The 24912-nt window shown below is 32.0% G+C and overlaps 1 protein-coding gene across 8 annotated transcripts in view; it reads left to right on the top strand.

Moving 5' to 3' along the window:
- LRBA (LPS responsive beige-like anchor protein) overlaps positions 1–24912 on the top strand; it is a 754452-nt gene that overhangs the window by 202343 nt on the left and 527197 nt on the right. For all 8 annotated transcript variants that reach the window (XM_012552173.3, XM_023505940.2, XM_031943309.1 and 5 more), the window contains 3 exons: positions 2942–3113; positions 3523–3970; positions 22795–22925. In XM_012552173.3, coding sequence (XP_012407627.1) covers positions 2942–3113; positions 3523–3970; positions 22795–22925 — 751 coding nt within the window. The remainder of the gene's footprint in view (positions 1–2941; positions 3114–3522; positions 3971–22794; positions 22926–24912) is intronic.

Raw genomic sequence — 24912 nt, 5'->3', positions numbered from 1 at the left:
TGCTGGCTTTTACTTGTTTTTCCTGGATTACATCTTACTTTTACTGGAAGGTAGACTTCCCTTTTGTCTTGTACAGGGGGATGAGGTCTCTTTTGACTTTCCCAGGAAGGGAAGGTTGTTAGCTGCTGGTCTACTCTAAGGCTAGGCCTTTCTGCTGAGTTGCTGTGGTAATAGTCTTTCTGGTGGCTGACCCTGGAGAGGAGATCCTGTGCTTACAGCCACCGAGGTCAGGATTTGGTGTGGTCTGGTTTGTCAGGAGTTGCTGAGATTGGGGCCTTGGTTTTCTGCACAGACTGCTCACTTGCCTGGGGCTGCAGCTTAATGGAAGGGCAGGATCTCCCTAGTTCATTGACCTAAATTTGAAGCCTTGCTGCAGGCCCCCAGCTATGACACTGTCTGGTACATCTGCTGCTCTTTGAACTAATTTTTCTCCTACCGCAATGAAAGATTTTTCCTGCAATGCTGGGGAAGCTCCTTCCTTGCTCCTAAATCCATTCCGAGTCAATTTTCTTATTGTTTTAGGAGAGGAATTTTGGAGGGCTTCAGGGGGTTTCTTCTTCACTCTGTCATCTTGGCACAAGAAGTCCTTGAATTTTTTTAATATATTTGATCTTACCTCTTTTTACTATGAAAATATGCTTGTTCAAACCAAGGCTTATCACAGCATCATCAAGGCACATTGACTTGTGCACTCCTATGACCAACCTCATTATTTATATGAGGTGGGAACTGCATATGATCACTGTATCTTTCTTTACTTCACTCCTCACATCCTAGTGATAATATCACAAAGGGTGTCTTGCTCTTTGTCCCCTTCCCACGTCAGTCCTGCTCAATCACATTTTCTACTGGTTTTGGTGAGCTGCTTGCTAGAGCAATATAATCCAGTAGTGGTCTATTTTTGGAGCATGATCTTCTTCTGGAACTTCCTACTTGTGGAGATTATTGGGATTCATCCTTTAAAACAAATAATGTTCTTCCTTTAAAACAAATAATGTTCTTTTAATCCTAGTCTATTAAAGGCAACTTCGATCTTCTGTGCTAGAAGCTGTGTATATATTATGTGGAAAAATCATATACTGGATGATGGAATAGCTAGCTTCTCATTCATTCTTTTTTTTTTTTTAAACTATCTTCATTTTTATGGAAAAATTACTTGAGGTTTTCTGAATACTGCTTTTCAAATATGAAAAGTAAAGTTGAACTCAGTGATCTTTAAGCTACTTGACCCTGCAGTCAATGAGGAGGAAATCCATGATGCAAAAATATTTTCAAGAATTTTTGTCCTGTGACATTAGAATACTCAGCATGTGTCAACCAAGAATATTTATAAATCATTTCCAACATTTTCAGAATGTGATCTTGTTAAAAGTAGGGACTGTCTTCTTTTTCTCTTTGTACACTCAGTTATTAGAGCACTTGGCATAAACTCATTGCTTAAATAAGTGCTTTTCTACTACTGGGTAGTTGTGCAGGAGCCATTTAAATTCTCCTGGACTTCAATTTTATCACTTGTAGAATGATGCCATTGGACCAGATAATTCCTGGTGGTTCTTCCTGCTCTTAAGTCTGTGATCCTGTGACAAATAATAGAGCACTTGAGAAATGCATACTTGTTTTTTCATTCTATCCTTGTAGGTCTTCAGTTTTCCATGGTTGATATTTGAAGGCTTTTATTTTTCAAGAATTTTACTTCACTTTCCTTTACCTAAGCTAGTCTTACATCAATTTACTAACATTCTATGGTTATTCAATGAATAGAATATTCTTTATTCAGGGTGGCAACATGGTGTAGTAAAAAAGTACTGGTTCTGTAATCAAAGGACAGTAACCTTATATAATGATGAAGAGGTTGAACTGTGTAACTTCAGAGATCATTTTCATCTCCAGATCTATGATCCTATGATCTTTGAACGTCATTTCATTTACTACACTTTTGTATCATCATCTCAGTGATGGACATTTGCTAGAGAAAGTATTTTGAACTCGCTGCATTCAAAATGGACATTATGATTATTTTCTCCAAACTCCTAGCTTATCCCTCCTTTAAACTTTTCTTTTTCTGTTGAAGGCACAGGTAGTCTCTCAGTCACCCAAATTCCTTAAGGGTTATTCTTGACTCATCTCTCATTCTCATCTCCTATACCTAATTAGTTGTCAAGTCTTGTTGATTCCACCGCCTTAATATCTTTTGTATTCTTTCCACTTGTAATTTTTTCTTAGGATTCCATCAAATCATGTCTGAATTGCTGTCATAGTTTTCTTTAATTGTTTCCTCTATTTGTAATTCTGCCCATCTTCATTATTTTCCCTGCATGACTAGCAAAATCTCTTAGTCACAGGTCTAACTATATCTTTCTCACATTAATTTTTTGTTGTTCCCCTTCATAAATTCTACGTTCTTTTTAAATTAATTCATTGACCTTGTCCCACTTTACATCTTCTGCCTCTACTTTTGCTTAGGATAATCCCTGCACCTGTGTTGTATATCTTGTTCATTTGCACCTCTTATAATAATTTCTTCAAAGCTTAATTCAGATGCCATGTCTGCCATGAAACTTCCTCTCAGTCCCCCAGTTGTTAATGTTCTTGATCTTTTATGCTCATTGTACTTATTTGTGTGTGTGTTATATTCCCCTAGTAGCATGTCAGCTCTTTGAGAAGAGAATCTTTTGTCTCTTTTGATTTTACATTCTCTAAACTTAATATATTATCTTGCTTAATAACCGTTTGGTGTGGTGTTAATGTTCAGTTAACTGCTACTTCAAGAATAAGTAGAAAATAAGCCCAAAGAATAATACAAAAATAATATCATAAACCATCAAAATGCTTCTAACCTAGTAATAATAAAGATAACTCTTTTTCACCCTATACTCCCTTCTCCTTACTGCCCCATTTCCTCTCTCTCCCTTCCCCTCACTCCTCCCCTTCTTTCCCTTAGGAGGATAGCAAGCAAGCTCAGTTCTTGGCCTTGGCTGTAGTATACTTTATCTCTGTCCTCATGGTGTCCAAGTACAGAGACATTCTGGAACCTCAAAATGAAATGCGCCAACCTCACTGCTATGAGTCTTTGAAAGAATCTGGCAACGAAAGTGGTGATATGACATCAACTAGTAAGTTTTTATGTGCTTTTCTTTGGCCCTGAAAAAGCAGTAAAAGATGGTATATTCAAGGTAGTAATACTAATCTTTCTTGAATTGAAGTCTTTAATGAAATTAGAACAAATGTTTACTCATGACCACTGTACTGTGATTTGATGTGTGTGAAAATTGATTGAATGGCTATTTGAATTGCATTTTGGGATTTATGAAGTTGTATGGGAGTTTTAATAGCTTAATGTCTTTATTGCAATAATTTTTAAAGCCTTCTAATGCATTCATATTATATAAGCCTTCATTTTGTTTTCTAAGAGTGCTCTACATATTCCATAGATTCCATATATATTTAGTGGTTATTTATAACATTTTTTTTTTTGAAGTTGAAATCAATTTAAATTTTCTTTGCTTTTGTCTTTGTAATTAGATTTAGAATCAACAACAGCAACTAGCAGCCCATTACCTCCAGCAACAATGGAAGATTCATCAAGTGTGGCATCTGTCCAAAGGAGAAATTCTGATAGTGCAGAAGAATCAACTTCAGCCATTGGAAGTAATGTGGCTGTGGCCGTTTCTGTAGGGCCTCAGTGTGTTAGCGCGGGTCCTGATGCCATTAGTGAAGTGCTAAGCACACTTTCTTTAGAAGTGAATAAGTCTCAAGATGCCAGAAATGATGGAGCCAGTGAGTTAGATACCAAGACTGTGCCCCCTGTACCAACTGCAAAAAATGTGAATGTGAAGGACATTCTTAGAAGCTTGGTTAATATGCCAGCAGATGGAGTTACTGTGGATCCTGCCTTTCTTCCCCCAACCTGCCTTGGCACTCTTAGTGATCTTTCTGCTGAGCAACCTGTGCAGTTCCGATCATTCGACAGGTACTATAAATTATCATTTTCCTCCGTTATGTTTACCTTTCTCAATGTGAAAGAGAATTATAAATATAAGATGAGTTTAAACAATACCATTTGTATAGATTTTATAGAAACTGTGGATTCACATGGGGGCAGAATACCTGAAAACATAAAACATAGGGGACTAACTCAATTACTGTGCATAAGACAAAAGTCTTTGTGTCCTAAAATGTCTTTCCTAAATCTGTCTCAAATTTTTCAATATTTTTTTTTGGACTGCCTGAAATACTACATTTTGGAATTTTTTTTGATGTATAGTTAAATTTCAAAACTAAAAAATGTCTCTTAAATGGCTCAAGGCCACATCATTTCACCTTTATATCTTAATCATTACTTCTTTCTTTCTTTCTTTTCTTTCTTTTCTTTCTTTTTTGCTGAGGCAATTGGGGTTAGGTGACTTGCCTAAGGTTACACAGCTAAGAAGTGGTGAGTATCTGAAGTCAGATTTGAACTCCTGATTTCAGGGCTAGTGCTCTATCCCCTGCACCACTTAGCTGCCCCTCATTACTTTATTCCTAATGCCTCCTAACTTTTAAGTATTTTCAGTCAGAAAATGGAAAATTTATTTGAAACAAGAAGCAAGAGTGTGGGGTAAAGTAAGTGATTTTGTGGAACATAGAACAAACTGAGGTGCTATAACATGAAGATGCTGCAATTCATAGGGTTAAAGGATAAGCGATCCTGAGAAATATAAAAAATGGGTTTAGATTGTACTAAAGGCAAATTTTATCCATTTAAACAAACTTCATCTGTTTAAAAACTTTGCTTAGAAATGTCTTTGTACTAAAAAAGATTTGACTCCTTTTCTTCTCATTCTCATTCTTCTTTTTCTCCTCTTTTTCTTCCTCTTTCTCTTATTCCTTCTCTTGTAACTCCATCAGTAATGCATTAGTGTTTCAAATTTCCCACATCTTCTCTAACAATTATAATTTTCTTTTTCTGTCATAATCATCAAACTGATAGGAAAGAGTCAAACTTTGCATTTTTCTGGTCAATAGTGATTTAGAGAATTTTTTTCATATGACTAGAAATGGCTTTAATTTCTTGTTCCTCGTCCTTGATCTTTTCTGTACTATTTGACAGTTTTGATGACCCCTTTCCTCTCTGGGTTTTTATGTCATTATTTGCTCTTTAGTTTGTTTCCTCCTGCTTCTGTGAATGTTCTTTCTTAGTTGATTTTGATACATCTTCATTCAAGTCATTTATTCTAATTGCTTATCTCCCAAGGCTTTGATCTTGTACTAATTCTCCTTTCTGACTATATTCTCTCACTTAATGGCCTTTTCCACTATGATTTCCTTTATCATTTCCATGCAGATGACTACCATATCTTCTTATCCAGGTCTGTTTTCCTGTAACACAGTCTTACATCATCACATATACATTGGATATTTAAAACTCCATGTTCCAAAACCATGTCAAACATAATTATCTTCCTTGTCTAATCCTGCCATCTTCTGAAGTATTTATTGCTTTTGAGAGTACCACTTTCCTTTTAGGCTACTTGGTTCAAAACCCCTTTTCTTCTTTTGTCTTTATTCTCTTCTGATCTAGGACACTGCAGCCTAAATTGTCATTTATGCTCACAAGATAGATGTCATCTTCCACTTTTTACACGCTGTCTCTCATACCCACTGTGTTACCAAGCTCTCTTACCTTTTTCTTAATAACATCTCTTGAATTCTCTTCCTTCACTCCTCTGACATCAGTACTACTTAGTAATGGCCAATTGACTCTGTTTCATCTCCAGAATTAAATATAAAATTCTCTGGTGTTTAGAGCTCTTTGATAAACTTCCTCTTCCCTTTCAGTCTTGTTATACTTTATGCCCTGCCAAATACTCTATGATCCACAAACATGGGCTCCTTGTTGTTTCTCAACCCAAATTCTGAAAATAATCTCCCTTCTCATCTTCACCAACTGAATACCTACCTCATGTTCTTGTTTTAGACCTTGTTCTCTTTTACATTTGTATTTTGTCTGATGTCATTGTTCCATTCTATGGGCTTAATTATTTTCAACAAGATGACATCCAGCCGCATATATTTAGCTTTAGGATCTCTCCTGAGTTTTATATCATACAATGTTCATTGTATATTTAAAACTGATATACTTTTTCCTTCCTGTGTGTACATCACAGGATTTATTACTTCCTCAAGACTTAGTTTAAGCACTACGTTCTTTATAAGCCTTTTTTACTCTCCCAATTAATAGTATTATCCTTTTCTTACTCCACCCCCCCACATCTTCAGATACACACACACGTCTGTATAAATAGCTGTGTGTGTATTAAGTATGTATTTGTATATGTGCATCTTATACCCTTCAGTAGGATATGAGTATTTTTATTTTTGCCTTTCTATCCCTAGTGCTTAATACATAGTTCATAAATGCATGTTTTATTGGATGTTTTACATCGGTTGTACAAATCTTGTTTTTTTTGATTTCTATGAGATCTTACCCTCAGATACTGATACTTGAGAATTCATCTCCCATTGTATTCAAAATTATGTTTCCTTCAGCACACATTTTCTCTGTATCTATTTCAAATATTTTCCCCATTTTTTATTTAATTTATTATCATTTTTTGCTTCTCCAGGTAGCACATTAAAATTACTTACAAAGGATGAAAGACTAGTTTTTTAGGAAGTGCATCATAATTCAGAAATTTTTGCAAAAAAAAAAAAAACAAAAAACAACCCTGCATAAATATGTCAAGTTATGCAACAAAAGCCTTTGAAACCTGACTTATATTAAGAACTCTTCAAAGCATAGATATGGAAGGTCTCTTAATGTGATAAAACACATTTATCTAAAAGAAAGAATCATAATTTTTAGTAATAATAAGTACTAGAAACTTTCTTAGTTCAGACATTAGATAAGGATGCCATACCTTTCCACCATTATTTGTTATTCTAGAATGCTGATTATAGCAATATGAAAAGAAACAGAAGTTGAGGAAACATTAGTAAAGAGGAAGCCAAATTCTTTCTATTTATTGATTATTTGATAATTTACTTTTAAAACCCTTAAAAATTAGTTGGTAAATTAAGGTAGTAGCACCAGTAAGTTAGACATAAATAATTACTGTATAACTATACATAAATAAATACTGTATAACACTAACAAAAGATAAAAGATCCAGAAATTCTGGGTAAAATAACTACAATCTAAAATGTCAGCAAGTTAATCTTCTAAGATAGACACAAGATTTTCTAAAATGTAACTACAAAAAGTCCTCATTGAAATAAAGGTTAAACGAAATAATTGGGGAGAGATATTATTCAATGTAATAAAAATGAAAATATCACCTAAAATAAACTGTAAATTTAGTTTTGTTCTAAAATTTATTTGAAGGAACAAAAACAGCTTAATTTCAGAGAAATAAAGCTTTAGATATGTTGTAAAAATATGTGGTTAAACATAGGCTTCTCCAAGGGAACCCCAGATCTGAACTCCCTAAAAATAAAGCAAATAAAAAGAATGAATGAAGCCAGATCAGTCTTAGTAGCTAGTAGTTTTCAAAATTATCTGATATCAAATATAAATCCAAGAATGCAGAGTACTTCAGACGTTTCTCTTCTTTCTATGAGAACTATTGGGAATTTAAATGCAGTTTGAATTTAGCTTTAGATCAACATTTTATACTGTAAGGTACAGTGAATTCCATTTGTTTAGTGATTTAAATATACGTTTCTTAAAGATAAATTGATGGAGATGCCATGAGTTTCTGTTGGGTGAAATCAGCTCAATTTTATGAATTTTTACTTTGATAAGGAATGAGCCAGAAATCAGATTCTCAATTATTATTTTATCAGTGAGGGATGATAGCAAGGGGATCAGTAGATTTAGTTATTATTCAAAGAACTTTTGGAATTCTGTTCTTAAAATTTCTTTAATAGTTGGTAATTTGTAAATATCCTTAAAAATAAAGACTTGAGGGTCAGTTCACTTTTTTGAAAAATCCAATATTCATTTAAATTCAATTCTGTTGAATAAAATGGTGGGAAATACAAATTTTATGTTAACAACCAGATATAATTACAAAATAATGAGCTAGTTTGTTTTTCTTTTCTGCCCTTTGAACATATTTTAAAGTCATTTTTAAAAGATAACTTCCTAATTTTTTTGTGTAGGATCAATTTCTTTGAATATGTCCAATGATTGATGTTGATATAGTTCACAAATTTTTTTTAAGGGCAAAAAAATAATCAAATTTTATTCTATGGCTTCATAATTTGACAATTTTAACTCCTATAAAAACAGTAATTTGGCATCTATAGAAGAATTTTGTTAGGTAGAAGCTAATTTGTGTTTGGTAATATATGTCTTGGGTTCTCAGCTTTTTGACAATGCCTTTTGGCATAAATACCAATATGGACTTCTAAACCTAGTTTCTGCTCTTAAAATGTAGACCATTGGGTATAGTTAATGTAAATTTCCTTCTTTCTTAATTTTTCAATAACACAAACATAGTGATTCCTTTCTTAACTATTTCATAAGTATATACAAAATTATCAATTGAAATTACTTTGGGATAATAGAACCTACACGAATGCTGTTATTATTGAAATATCTCACAGATGTTAATTTTTGACTTTTGAAAGAGTCACCTTGTATTGAATTTTTCATAATGAAATGACTTATTTGTATACCTGTGAATTAAAATGGTTGAAATTTGGCTGAAATAAATATAGAATTTAAATTTAAAGATGTCATATATGAAACTACAGGTTATAAATTGTCATCATTTTATACATTCAGTTCATTTCTAAAAACCTCTAGGTGAAAATGATATTTTTAAATTTTCAAAGTTATGGATGATTTCTTCATTGTCAAACTTCATGGTCTCTTTTAAGTCTTCATCCTTCTAGAACTAGCTTTTATATTCCATAGTGTTGCCTACCTTCTCCTACTGGACACTTTCTCTTTGGGCTTTCATGATGCTATTCTCTCCTGATTCTCCTTCAACTTCTTTCAGTTCTCATTCCCTACACATCCCCACTATGGATATTTCCTAAGGGTGTGACCTAGGTCCCTTACTTTCTCTCTCTTTTTGGGTGAGTTCACTGAATCATCATCTCTTTTCACCTTTTTTCCCCAATCTTAAATTCCACATTACTTATTGGACATTTCAAACTGGATGTGTCAGAGACACGTCAAATTCTACCTGTTCAAAATAGAACTTATTTTCTTCCCTCCCCAATTGTTCCTCCTTCCAAAGTTTCTTACTTCAGTCCTTCTTGTCTTCCAACTTTTTACCTACTAAGGTCTTCCTACTTCAAGTCTCTCCTCCACAATTACAAAAGCAATTTTCTTTAGGCATATATCTGACCTTGTCACTTTCCTAATTCAATAGTATCTTTGATTTCTATTGAAAATAAGACAGGGTAGTCTTCTCTTAGTAATCTGTGAAACTTTGTAAAAAGATATTATGATGGCATTATTTCTTTTCATTTTATTTTTTTTTTATTAAAGGTTTTTTTTTTTCCAACAAGAAGAAACATTTATTAATGTTTCTGACTACCAAGTGTGTCACTGGACAATAACCATTTTATTTTATTAATAAACTACTGGTAAATAGTAGCGCAACAGAAGGCAAAATATGCATGCAGTGGAAATAAGTACTTTCTACTAAAAAAGTTTAAAGCTTTTTATTTTCAAAACATATACATGGATAATTTTTCAACATTGACTCTTGCAATTGACTTGTGTTTCAAGTTCCCTTCCTTTCCTCCCACTCCCAGATGGCAAGTAATCCAATATATATTAAACATGTTAAAAATATGTTAAATCCAATATAGGCATACATAGATATACAATTATCATTCTGCACAAGAGAAATCAGATCAAAAAGGAAGAAAATGGGAAAGAAAACAAAATGCAAGCAAACAACAACAAAAAGAGTGAACATGTTATGTTGTGATCTACTTTCAGTTCCCAAAGTCCTCTTTCAAGAGATCTTGTAAAACAAAATATAAACTCTTCTCTTTAACTTTTTGAATCCCATCAGATCTTTATCCCCAAAGAGCCTAATTACAGTATTCCTCTCATCATCCACACCAACTGAATTTCTCTTTTCTCCTTACATATGACACTCTGGCTCTTATCTGTGTCTCAGCTTTCCTAATTGCCTGGAATGCATTCACTCCTTATTTCCAATATATAGAATTCCTCTCTTCTTTCAAGATGCAGCTTAGACATTACTTCTGAATTCAGTAGTTTTCAGACTTTTTCATCTCAGAGTCCTTGATACTGTTAAAAATTATTAAGCATCCCCCAAAAGGAGCTTTTGTTTATGCGAGTTATATATCTAACAATATTTACCATTTTAGGAATTAAAATATCTTAGCATTATTATAGTAATAGTTTTGATTTCTCAGACCCTTCGAAATGACTTGGGTATCCCTAAGGGTACACAGAAAGCTACTGTTTAGATTGTACATAACAACAGTGAGATTATGGGATGATCAATTCTGATAGGCTTGATTCTTTTTAACATTGAGGTGATTCAGGACAATTCCAATAGACTTGTGATGGAGAGAGCCATCTGCACTCAGAGAAAAACTGTGGGGACTGAGTGTGGATCACAACATATTATTTTCACTTTGTTGTTGTTGTTGTTTGCTTGTTTTTTTTTTTTTTTTTTTTTTTCCTTTCTTATTTTTCCCCTTTTTGATCTGAATTTTTTGTTCAGCATGATAAATGTGGAAATATATTTAGGAAAATGGCACATGTTAAACTATATTGGATTACTTGCTTATCTAGAGGTTGGTGGGAATGGGGAGGAAGGGAGAAAAGTTTGGAACATAAGATTCTGCAAGGTGAATATTGAAAACTACCTTTTATTTGGAAAAATAAAGAGCTATTATTATTATTATTTTTTAAAGTACTGTTCTACATGAAAACTTTCCTTTACTTCTCAACTACTAAAGCTCTTCTTCTCGAACCTGCCTCAAGTTTTGTGGAGAGAAAAAATTGAAATTTGTCTGAATAAATCTAGGATTTAAATTTAAGGTTAAACTCAGCATACGCAGTAATTTTTTTGTGATTGTCTTGATAAGATTGCTTGTTTATATTTATCATATTTATTCTCTTTGTATTTGGTATACATTACAATATGTATTTTTCATCTTTTCTTTTAAAATAGAAGTTTCCTTTGAATAGGAATTGTTTTACTTACTGCATTTTGTATGCTTAGCACCAACCTCCATATCAGGTACATGATAAATGCATAAGAAATACTTGTTGCTTAATACAAAATATGGTGTCGTATTTTGTTTTATCCTGGACATATAGCTCATTGACATAGTTGCTTTAACTTCTTTAGGCCTTAGTCTTCTCAGATGGAAATGAGATTTGAAGAAATAATTTTATTTTCTTTTTCTTCTGTGAACTATGTAGTTGGGATGACAGGCAGCATGATTCTACTTTTATAAAGTCAGTTTCAGAATCAGTAATCTTTGAGTTTAAATCTCACTTTGAATATAAATTGATTTAGTGACCCTGAGCAAGTCATTTCACCTTTCATTACTCCAGAAAATTTCCTAAGAATATATTGCAGAAAAACTGTAAATATAAATTGATGAAAGAAATTTCTTTATTGATAGTTCTCTTAGTATCAATTCCCTTCTGTGCCATTAAAATCCAGATATAGACAACACTTTTGAGGCATATGTCCTTAAAGAAAAATAGATACATGTATGAAAAGCTATTTAAATTGATTGTTATGCTCACTATGTTATGCAATGAATGAAAAGCATTCATACATTAAAATTCATAACACAGCTAATGAACATTTCATTGTATTTACATAATTCCATGTGACTTGAATCTTTAAATAAATATTATGATAATTTACTTGTGAAATAAACTGTATATTCAGCAGAACTTTATAGGTAGAAGAATAGTTTCAGTATTCTTTTTTTTCCCTAGACAGTACCATGTAAGCAAATCCTGATTTATATTTAATCATGCAGGTGTTAATGTCCCTTTAGAACTTAGATAAGGATATTTTTGAATTGCCTTGAAGGTGTGCTTTTACAAATTATGTTACTGATTGTTTTTTATGAGAGACCCAAATTATAGCTTATGTATGGCAGACTGAAGTTCGCCTTTGGTTGTATACATGGGATGTTGTGCATATTGTATGAAAGGTGACTTGAATTAAATTAATTCATCTTTCTTTGTACAAATTAGTAAAGTAATACTTTTGTTCTCCTTTCTAAAGGATATTTCAAAAATAAATTCTATTTTTTTAAGCATAAGCTGATTGATGTCCATTTCAGGACTGCTTTTAAAAATAATCAATATTTTATACATAAATAAAAATATTTCCATAGTAGACTTATTTTGGTTGAGTGAACACATATGTTTATCTAATGAAAGCATCATCAACTTCAGGAAATGTTGCTCAATGAGGTATTCATTCCAGTTAGAATTGAAGAAGTTACTTCACAATCTGTTTAATGTGTATGAATAGTTATTGTCTCTCTTTCTCTACTTCTCATATGCAATTTTCATTTAACTTTTTCTTTAACTTGTTTTCCTCCCATTTCTAACTACTTAGTAACCCCAAAAATGCCATCCCTTACTTATCTAAGATAAAATTCTTCCGGTAAAAAATCTTCTTAATGTGATTTTACTAGGAGGAAATTGCTTTTGGGACGGCACTCTAGGTATGGGGAATAGTGTAATAAATAAGTACAGAAATGGAAAAATGTGTGTTGTGAATAGGATTCAGGGAGGAAAAAAATTATTTCTGTGTGGAGTGTATGGATGGGAAGAGTATTGAAAGAAGGTGAAAGTCATTGTGGTGCCTGATGGTGGGGAACCTTGAAAGACCATACTCCATAGATTTTTTTGGAACCATAGAAGGATACTGAACAGAAGAGTGATGTGATAAATTCTGTGCCTTAAGAAGATTATTCTCATAAATTACATAAAGAATGGATTTAAAGGAGGAGGAAACATGAGACACCAGGGAGAATATTACAATAATCCATGAAAACTGGTGAAGAGGAAATTGATGGTAATACGCTATCCTTCGGGATAAAAAAGGGTTGGAAAGGAAATAGATTGAGTTTTGGTGTGATGTTTTTTTGGAAGGGAAATAGATTGTGTTTTTGTTTGATGATATTTCAAATAAAATTAAGTTTTTTTAAACTAGTGTTTGAAGCAATACCATTTATTTTTGGTGGGGAAAGGGGGGAGAGAGCTTACATTTTTACCTTTTCATTTAAGAAGAATATACATTTGGTTTTTTTTTTTAAAGTATATTACTTTCTAAAAGTTTAGATAGGAATATTTTTTAATATATTGATTAAATAATTGATGAAATTTTTGACCTTATATATGTACATCTCAGAGATCCTATTTGTGCATTTTTGTTTTAAAAAATCGTGTGAAAATGCAATCCATTGTTGAAATATTTCAAATTTAGAATCATTTCAGAATTTTATTAATCTCAAGAATTTGATCAATATTAGAAGGGGGAAGCTTTTGAACTTAATTCAGAATGTGCATTTTCCCATTTATGGTTTTTATTTAATCTCTTGTCTGGCAGTTCATAGCTCAAGGAGTTACATGAAATGATTTTTTTTTTTCTTCTGTTGAAAAAGAAACACCTATTTTAAAGCTATTCCCATGTAGGTATGTAGCAGTGGAATATCTCTGAGAATTTCAAAGCATCCTTCTGATCATGTATTTATCTCAGGAATGCTGTGTCAGAAATCAGAACACTCCTCATATCTTAGGAATTATCAACTTCCAAGCAATAGCTGGAAAGTATACAGTAACAGCTACATGACTGAAGCTTTGCTGAAAGGCTGCCAGGTTGTGGGCTTCTGCAAACAGCAAGGTGTTTGTGTGCATTCACATGCCAAAAATCTTCTCCTTATCTTATTTCAAGATCCACTTTGGTGATTAGTGGATGCCAAGGGCTTATCTTGATAAAGTTCAAGGCCTGATCTGGTTTTTCAGCCAGATTCTTAGAAACTAGTGTTACAGTTAAACATATAAATCGTCTTCTTTACTTTTTTTTTTTGGCAAAAATTTTGGTAAAGGGACAACCCTTTAAATATGAAACCACTTTAAATACAGAATATTTTAAATTACTTATGAGAAAGGGAGATGTAGCATTCTTTACAGAGTTAATTGCTACATTTGGTTACTTTTAATGAAGTTTCCTCATTTAACTATATTAATAAAATTGATTCTTGTACAATAAATCTTTTTATGAATTACATTTTAATTTAAGATGAAATTTTAAACTTGTTTTTTAAATTACAATTTCATTAATTACCTATTTAATCTAAATATAAATCTTCCATCTTAAATAAATTCTTCAATTTATATTAGATATTATTTAAATGAAGATAATTGTTGAAAGTCTATGAAATGATGCAAATTCATCCTTTCTAAATCTTTAATGATTATATGTGTCAATTTATGAACAAAGGTTTGGGATTGACCAAATTAATCTTTACATGAAATCCTATCAATATGTTGTAAATAAAATGTAATGTTTAAATTTTGTTATATTTTTGTAAGCATCTGCTAAGCAAGAAATAGTTTAATGTTAATTTTTTTATCCTATAAATACCATTGTTTACTAAACAGAAAATGTATTGTCTTTCTTCTGTCTTTTGGAATATATTTAAAAGGCAGTGCATGTAATGTCCTTCAAGTTAGTAGCCTTCTGTGGTGCCAAAATTCAGTTCCTACATACATTTTGTTGTAGAAGGAGGGAATTCATTAGTATGCAGTTATCAGGATAGATTAAAGAGGGTAAAGAGGTCTTTTACTGAAGGTTGCAAACTAACTTCCTAATAACAATAATACAAAAGGGTATAAAACTTATATCAGCCAAAATAAATCTTTGCTTATCCTTTTAAATTTTAATAATGCATCTGAAGTTTCATAAATCACCTATTACTGCACTAAAAGTAATTATACAGTAAATTAGCACACAGTAGGCAATTAATAATAGTATTTGCGTTTATGGCCTACTGAAATGAGTTCGTAATGTGTCGGTGAATTTGGCAAGTATATGAACATGTTTTATGTCATATTGTAATAACTGACGTACTAAATGTTTGGGTAAACAATTGAATAATGTTCATTGGTGACCAAATGTTTCAGTTTTGTAGTAAGAAATGTCACACAACTTTTTACCTTTGCAGCCATCTTTACCATTTAGTATAGCTGTGGAATATATTTTTTAAAACTTAATTTGATTTTTAAATTTGGTGTAGATCTTATAGAGATAATCTATTAAAGTTGAAATGATCTCTGAAGGCAATTATGAGACAAATAGGGAATACTTTTATGTAAACCTCCATGAAAAATGCAATTAAAAGTTTGATAAGCCATTCTATAACAGTCTTAATTACTACACATCATGGATGTGACTGTATATTAGATCTGTCTTTATGAACCTATTCTACTGATACAGAGATTCACAGTCTCTGATACACATTATTGTAATGGTTAGTTTTTTATTACATGTAAACCAATTTCTCTGTGGATGACTTAGATCAGCTGAACCAAACAGTTTCTATGTAAGGGATGTTTCTACTTTGGGTATCTTTATTTCAGGGCCTTCTTTGTTGGTAAAATATTAATTGAAATTGTGGAGGACATGGCATTTGGTTGTCTTAGTAGCTTTTATAGCTTTCATCTCTCAAAATTCTGCACTGGTGCCTGACTTCTCTGACTGGTGACTGCCAACTGTCTCAGCAAGCTCACTCTTTTAGGTATGCTTCACTTTGTTGCCGTCTCACAGTTCATCTTCTCCCTAGCCTTGCTGGTAACCCTGTTGTTGTTGTCTAATAATGGCTAAGTACAGTTACTATGGTTTTCTAGTCCAAAATGCACCACTTACTCTGTTATGTGTTGTCTCCCTCTGCTGCAGAGATTCTTTACCTGAATCCCATGAACTTTTTTTTCATTACTTTCATAATTTTATTTCATTACAATCAGTTGCCTTTGTAGACTTATGTGCTTTATTTTATACATTTAAAAATGTTATTCTGAGAGGAGGTCCATAGATTTCACTAGATTGTCAGAAAGGTTCATAACACCAAAAACTTAAGAATTCATATTTTAGTAGAATTTAAGCTCCTTGAGGAAAAATTTTATCTTTGTACTTAACATTTATATTCTTAGTGCTTGGACTATCTTAAATATCTTTTTCTTTGCAAAAGATGTTTTATTTATTCCATTAAATATTTTCCAATTAAATTTAAAATTTTTTTTGGCATTCATTAAAAAAATTTGAGTTCCCAATTCTATCCTTCTTTTTCTCCTTCCTTCTCCTTTGAGGAGGCAAGCAATATATCTATGAGACATGTGAAATCATACAAAGGTTATCTACATATTAACCATGCTACAAGACACAGAGACACACACAAACAAGCAAAATAAAGTAAAAGAAATACACTTTAGTCTGCACTCATAGCTCATCATTTCTCTCTCTGGATGTGGATGGCATTTTCCACATGTTTCCTAAAAGAATTGTCTGGGATCAGAGAGGCTAAGTCTTTTACAGTTGGTTATCTTCATAATATTGCTATTATTGTGCATTATGTTCTTCCAGTTGTGCTCACTTCATTTTGCACAAGTTCATGTATGTTTTCCCAGGTTTTTCTGAAGTCATGTTGCTAATGGGCATACCCTTAATTGCTCATTTTTTGGCACCACAAAAAACAAAAAGCTGCTATAAGCAATTGTGTACAAATAGAGGCTTTTCCCCTTTTCTTTGATCTCTTTAGGAATCAGAACTAGTAGGGATACTCTTTGTTCAGTTTATGCACACTTTGATAACTCTTTGAGCATAGTTCCAGGTTGTTCTCCAGAATGGTTGGACTAGTTCCCACCAACAATATTTTAGTGTCCCATTTTTCCCACATCCCCTTGAACATTTGTCCTTTTCCTTTTCTGTCATATTAGCCAATCTGATAGGTGTGAAGTAGTATGGCAATGTTTTATGTGTTTCTCTAATCATTGTCATTTGTAGCATTTTTAATGTGTCTCTTGATAGTTTATTTGTTCTGAAAACCACCTGCTTTTGATCTTTTATAAATTGTGCAATTGGTTATATTTTTATAAATTAGACTCAGTTCCTTATATTTTTGAGATATGAGGTCTTTATTAGAGAAACTTGGTGTAATTTTTTTCTCCCAGTTTCCTGTTAGCTTTCTAATTTTGGCTGTTTTAGCTTTGTTTATGCAAAATTTTTTAATTTCATGTAATCAAAATTATCCATTTTACTTCCCTTGCTTGGTCAGTTGTATTCATGTAGTTACTTAGTGGATCTTGGTAGACAGACTCTCTAGGATTGTATTTTGTGTCCAGTTATTTTTAAAAAAAATTCTCTTTTTGTCTGTTCCTACTGAATTTAGCTGTACTAGATAGAAATGCTGATGATTTATGTAGGCTTATTTTATATTCTGCAACTTTGTGAAAGTTGTTAATTGTTTCCATTAGTGTTTTTTTTTTTTTTTTGAGGCAATTGGGGTTAAGTGACTTGCTCTGGTTCACACAACTAGAAAGTGTTAAGTATCTGAATTGAGATTTGAACTCAGTGCTCTATCCACTGCACAACCTAGCCACCTTAGTATTTTTTACTTGATCCTCTGGTGTTCTCTAAGTATATGTCAGACTCTTCTCATACCAGACCATCAAAGTATAGAGATTACTCACCAAAATTATGGGGTTTGGGATAAGACCTCAAAAGGATATTGGAGTTACAAGCCAGTGTCTTTTGTCCCAAAAGAATTTGTTGGCATAAATCTCCAAATCAGGGGGCAAAGATTTTATTAAACTGCTAAAAATGGGCTAAATACATAACAGTTGTTAGCAAAAAAAAGGTCTTTTAACAGTTAAGGGGGGGGGGGGGAACGGAGACAAATTCCATAGCAATAAGTAACCCAGGAGGAAAATGCCATTAAGAAGAAGATGCCATGAGGCAAGTGTACACGATATTGTGTTAATCCTAACAAGAAGGTAACAAGGACTTTAATAGGGGAAATGTAATCTTGGGAGTTATAACATCATAAATTCCTGTTAACATCCACGTAGCTTCCCAGGAACTCATCATTTTCCCCCTTAAACTAGTGAGACTCAAAATTTTTTGATGTGAAGGATAAGTTATCACCTTTTGAAACTAATTCCTGCTGAGATTGGGCACAGAGTTGGGGTCCCACTTGAAGGGGTGATTAGATCACCTAGAGGTCAATGCAGCATCCAGTGGGTGCTTTTTCTCAGGCCAGTGTTGACCATCAATTGAAGATTAGCTAGAGTCTAGAGGAGACACATATAATGAGAAAGGGGGATAGGCATCAGTAGTAGTAGTAATATAAAGTAATATAAATAATATAAAGTAATATAAAGATGGCCAAGAGTATGTATACCAAAGTGTTTAGGCATTGGGTGGAGAGAATGGTGGGTTGAGCAGGTTTCCATTTGGCATGGAAACATGAGTAAAAGGTTTTATTCCAGTTATACTTAAGAATTTAAGATTTTTCCAGATTAAACTTGAAATGTCTTATAATAGGTAGATATCTGGTTAGGTCAAATACTCATTTACCTAGTTGATAAAGATTTAGACTACACATTTTCAAATCAAAAACAGCAATATCTTACATAGTAGTGTTATACTCATCTCTTCTATTGACTGTTTGCTTTGAGTCCAGAAATTTTTCTTAAGAGGAAAAAGCAGGGACATGATTATGGTGGGATAAAAAAAAATTTACTTTATTTGACTTCAGGTAAGAGTCACAGTGGACAACTAACCATAGCCAGGATGGTAAACCCAGGGAACTAAGCTAGAAGAATCCCACTTTACTAATCAGTCAGAAAATTACATCTGGAATCCAAAGTTTAAAAAAAAAAATCCAAGCCAATCAGTTATAGTCCCAAGAGATTTTATCTCAAATAGCAAGTCTTACTAATCAAAGCCTTTGCAAATCCTCTGCAAAACTAAGCTCATTTCTTTAGGTACTCTATAATCTAACCAATTAGAAGGCTAATGACTTTGTTCTTATGGTTTAAAGAAAACTGGCACGTTTATAAAATTAAGGAATTTAAAAGGAACCCCAGAGAAGATGTTGAGCCTGTTGCTTTTCCTTTTAGTTTTACTTCCTTCGTTTCAAGGTAAGGCCTTTTTTCTTTTCCTTTGTTCCACCCTTCTCCCCTCCCCCCCCCCCTTTTTTTTTTCTTTTTTAATCCTATAGCTAGAATACTTGGGAGCTTCCAGGAAAGCTTGTTAAATCTTCATCGAGCTACACTTGGTGAGCTCTATGCTCAAGCATACTTCCTTTGATTGGGGACCCTTGGTCTTGGAAACACTTGCAGTTTTTGGCATGTTCCCTTTGGGGACACTTGCTCTTTTCACCTGTCCAGAACATATTTTTCCAGGGAAGATGAATTGTTTGGATTTAGTAACTGCCAAAAGTGTGTGTGTAAACAATGTATCGTTGGATTCTGTTTTCTAATCCATTTATCTGCTTCAGTTTTACAAGTGACTTCATACCATTTATATTCACAGTTATATATATTTCCCTACCTCCTATTTCTTCTGTATGTCTTTCTCCCTTTTTATCTTATTTTTCCTCTAAAGTTTGTTTGCTTTTGATTAGTATTCTTTTATCCTCTCTCTCTTCTATATCCCTCATTTTTGTTTTCCCTCTTCCCTCCTACTTTCCTGTTTCTTAATATATCTTTCTATACCCAGTTTATTGATATACAAGTATATTGATATACTCTTCAGTCTTTGAACCAATTTAGAGATGAATGAGGTTCAAGTGTTGCCCTTCTACCCTCTCTCCATTTTCTTCTCCACAGCAAATACTCTTCCTGCTGTGTCTCTTACATGAGATAATTTTTCTCATTCTTGTTTTGCTTTCTTCTTTTAAAGTGTCATTCTTTCTCACCCATCCATTTCTTTAAACATAATTTCAACATAATTCACTCACTTCACTCTATGTAGAATCCTTCTAAGTACCATCATAATGATAAAGTTCTTACAAGTTAAACGAGTCATTTTTTTTTTTTTAAGGAATTTAAACTTTTCAACTTTATTGAGTCCTTTATGATTTTTTTACTCTTTTACTCTTTTTCACCTGAGTCTTTTATTTAAAAGTGAAATTTAGCTCTGAGCTTTTAATCAGGAATACTTGGAAGTCTATTTCATTAAATATCTCCCCTCGCCCCCCTTCCCCCCCATGAAGGATTATACTTAATTTTGTGGTTAGGTGATTCTTGGGTATAATCTCAACTCTTGCAATATCATATTCCAAGTCCTCTGTTCTTATAATGTATAGCTGTTATGTCTTGTGTGTTTTTGACTATAGTTCCATGCTATTTGAATGATTTCTTTCTGACTGCTTAAAGCACTTTCTCTTTTGCCTAGAAAGTCTGGCATTCCTGGGTATTTTAATTTTGGGATCTCTTTTAGGTGGTAATTGTTAGATTCTTTCAATTTGTATTTTACTCTCGCTTCTAGGAAATTAGAGTAGTTTTTTTTGATTATTTAGGTTCCTATTTTGTTAATTATGGTTTTTAGATAATCCAGTAATTCTTAAATTATCCTTTTTTGATTTGTTTTCCAGGTCATTTTCCACTGAAACATTTCATAATTTTTTTCTATTTCTTGATTTTACATTTTATGGTTTGGATTTAGTAATTGCCCAGAGTGACCATATTCATTTGAGCTGGCGAATACTGATTTGTGCCAAATAATTTGACCAGTGTTCCTATATACACTTATAAAGACTAGCCCTTCTTACTGAACCTAAGTGGACTTGAATGTATAGAATTCCAAATTATTTTTCAAAACCAAGTTTCCCAAGTCAAATATACAGGTTTGGGATGATATGCTCTTAGGTTTCCCATTATCATTACCCTTTATTAGTTTGGATATCCAGAAATGATTCCATGTGATAGTTGACATTTGACTATGAGACATGGCTCTTCAGTAGACAAATGCTGAGGGAATATATTTAAATTTTATATTCCATTGCTATTAAAAAATTTTTTTTTGCATAAAGAAATTTATATTAGAGAGAAATCCTTTGTACTGATGTTGGAACAGCCAATAGTCAAGTCCAAACTTCACATAATAAAAAATGAAAATCCCTTTGAATATTTAAGAAAAAATGCTATTTAATCCATAGTTTGTAAATATGTAAAGAAAAAAAATTTATTTTCAGGAAAAAAAATAACGGGAATGGTTATGTCTTTTAACAATATACTTAATAGAAACTAAAATAAGTATTGGAGAAATGAGTACCTTTTTATAATACTCTTTGGCTGGAGGGGCTCAGGTGGCTATTAGGTCTATTTTTTTTTTTTTTTTTAGTATATAGTTAACATTGGCAGTCACCCTTATAATGATGTGACACCCGCTACTTCCAAGTATATTGAATAGTCATGTCTCCTAGCACAAGGGAGTTTGATTGTATAGAGTGACCACTCTTATGTATCAAGGACTGAAAACAAATAGAATATTTTTTTTTCTTCTGCAGATTTGCTTCTGAAAATTCAACAACAGTTTAAGTGTATTTGGGAGAAAAAGATTTAGATTTTTAAAATAATTATCAGGGTTAAATATTTACATAATTTTATTTTAAATACTGAATATTTTAAAGGTATTACGGGAATACTTTCATTTTACAGTTATTCTGTCAACAAAAGATGTGATTAAATAAATTGAATGTTGAAGACTTTAGGATTATGGTTAACACCAGGTAATTAAAAGTAAGCACTGCTGTGGGAGAGCATTATATATCAGCTGTTCTCTGTACCTCATTAGCTAGAGCTTTTTTTATGTTTATGGAGCAAACTTCAATTAAAAATGGCTTTAACAAGATCTTTTAGATATTCAACATAACATATTATAATGTAATTAAAATTAGTGTGGTATAAATACCTGGCTCTTAAAAATACATCATATGTATTTCCTTAATTTTACATTTTGCATCCATCTTGATTCTTCTGGTTTACTGTACTCTAAAACTCACCATCAAGTGACAGGTTTTTTAGAATTTAGAGAACTCTGTCTACATTAAATTCTTATGATAGTGACTTTTTATTGTTCAAATGTTGGTGAAGCTTTTGTTGGAAGATTTAGTAAAAAAAATTTTCCTATTTGAAATTTCAAAAAATTTTGGTTTTGTTTGGAACTCCTAAAAAAAAAAAATGACTGTCATATTCAAGGAGAAATTTTTATAAAAGAAAAACTTTAATGTTTTCTGTTACATTTCTAAAAATTACCATTCTTTTTTATCATTTCAAGAAAAGAATATATTATGTAGTGGGAAGAATCTCAGATTTGCAGCCAAAAGGCTCAGATAATACCATTCTACCTTATTACCTAGGTCAGCTTGATAAAATCATTTTTTCTGAACTTCAGTTTCCTCACCTCTATTATAAAGGCTGTCCCATCTTTAAATTTCATAAATAAAATCTTATCTAGGTCCTACAGTAAATAGTAGTTGGAAAGATGTAAATTTAAATATTGCATTTTTCAATGGTTTATGATTACAAGTACTAAAAGATTCAAGTGACTAAATATTCTTTGTTTAAGAACATTAGAAGGAAAAATAAAAGGACTCAGTGTTAAATAACATTGCCAATTAACTTTTTAGCAACAGCTAGTTTACATTAGTATTATCATCATATTTGTAGTATGGAGTAAAGGTATCATTTCTTAATAATACAGGAAAGGTTTTTTGGGGGGAAGCTGTTATGTGTATTTTTTACTTACTTGTTCATCTTTTTTTCAGGAGTGTTATTGTTGCAACAAAAAAACCTACTATTTCACCTTCTGTTCCTACAAATGTGCCTACCAATGCTGTTAGTGTTGTTTCTTCAGTTGATTCTAATCAGGCCTCAGACTTGGTGGGAGCATCTCCTGGTGAGTTAGTATAAAAAAGAACTAATCAATCTAAGTGTTAAATTTTTTCCCCCCTGTCTATTAAACTAGTGTTTGAAGCAATATCATTTATTTTTCTTTCATAATTATAGTAACTCCTTTTGTCTTTGTGCTAATTGACTTATTTTACAATTAATTTTTTTATTGTGATTATAATAATAAGCAAAATTAATAAATATGTTATAAGATATTCTTTTATAAAACCATTAATTAAGTACTGTTGATTGATAGTTTCTAATCTTGGTTTAGAGATAAGTTTTGTGATTTGCTGGCAAAAATGCTTTTTCCACTTGTTTTCTGTATTTTACTCAGACATTTGACACATTGATATACCTACTGTAATGTATAGTCTTCTATTCTTTAGACCAAAAAATATATTTTTGAGCTCCCAGTTTCTTTATTTTTCTAATTATTCCAGTTTTCATAAATGAAAGTAGAGAAGAAAAGAAATTCTTAGCTGCATGCTGCTGGGATTTGCCTCTTATGTCATTTCTTTGTTCCTTCAGTTTCTATTTTCAGAAGAAATGTGATTTTTTTTTTTTTTTATATATATAGTATATCTTTATTCAAATGTTCACTTACTGATGAACAGAATTGAATGGGTTCCTAAACCATGGCATATCAGCCATTGTTTTTGGTCAGGATTCTTTTTGATTCTTCATGTGGACAGTATTTAGATGATTGCTTTCATTGTGTAAATTGTGCTTTTGCTTTTGCATTATTTCCTATGAATTTTTCCATATTTCTCTAAGTTGTTCGTAATTGTCATTCAGCATAGTAGTATTGCATTGCATTCATAATTTGTTCAGCTATTCCTCACTTGCTAGGTATGTTGCTAGCTAGTACAGTGGATCTGGAGCACTGGTTCTGGAATTAAGGAGTTCTGAGTTAAAATATGGCCTCAAGACATTACTGCTGTGAGATCCTGCACAAATCACGTATCTTCTTTATTTGTCTTAGTTTCTTAGTCTGGAAAATGGGGATCCCAATAACACTTATCTTCTAAGGTTGTTGTGTATATATAAATAACATATTATATAATCTTATTATTATATATGTAATATATAAAATATAACATAAATATATAAAATTATATAAATTATATACATAATGAATAATAAATTATAGGATAATATTTGCAAAGCACCATGTAAATTGTAAAGCACTAGCTATTATCATTCTCTTCGTGTTTTTATTATTATAAATGATTCTGTGAACTTTTTTTGCATATGTTTAAAGTTTTTGCTGTTAATAACTTTCTTGAGCTATAGTCCTAGCCTTGGAGTTCTGGGTTAAAAGCATAAACATCTTAGTACTTTTCTTCAAAACTTTTAAATTTCTTTTCAAAAATGTTGATAGTTCCACATGCAGTAAATTATCATGATTTTGTTCCTATAATTCCTCCAACAATAAGTTTTTGTATCTTTTAGCAGCTCCTGTTAGCTTGATGAAAATCAAGTGATATCCTAGTTTTGTTCTGATTTTGTTTAGGCTATTTGTGGTTTTAAACTTTTGGTTGTTGACAACTTATATTTGTTTTAAAAAAAAAACATGAGATTGAAAATTATGTATTTTTCACTGTTTTCTTTAGGGGAAGAATTGATAACTAGATACTGGAAATAAAATCATATTAAATAAAAGGATTGCATAAATTTCCTTCTTATAATAAATAAAATCACTGTAACTAGAATCATAAAAAATGTAGAATATATGTGTGTGTGTGTGTGTGTGTATATATGTGTGTGTATGTATATATATGTATATATGTATAAATTATGTAGAAAGTTTTTCCCCTGTATTTTCAAAACCAGAATTGAGATCTAGTGATCATATATTTTATCAGGAAGCAATATTTATTCTGTCCCCAGAATTTTTATATTCAGGATATCACCTTGATCCAGAAATCGTGATTAGCAAAATCAAACAAAATGCACAGTGGTTATTTCTAGATGAGGAATCCTGAATTGTC

This window comes from Sarcophilus harrisii, chromosome 6 (assembly GCF_902635505.1).
Source record: "Sarcophilus harrisii chromosome 6, mSarHar1.11, whole genome shotgun sequence".
Lineage (NCBI taxonomy): Eukaryota > Metazoa > Chordata > Mammalia > Dasyuromorphia > Dasyuridae > Sarcophilus > Sarcophilus harrisii.
The sequence above is the reverse complement of the archived record's forward strand: the minus strand, read 5'-3'. Positions and strand labels throughout refer to the sequence as shown.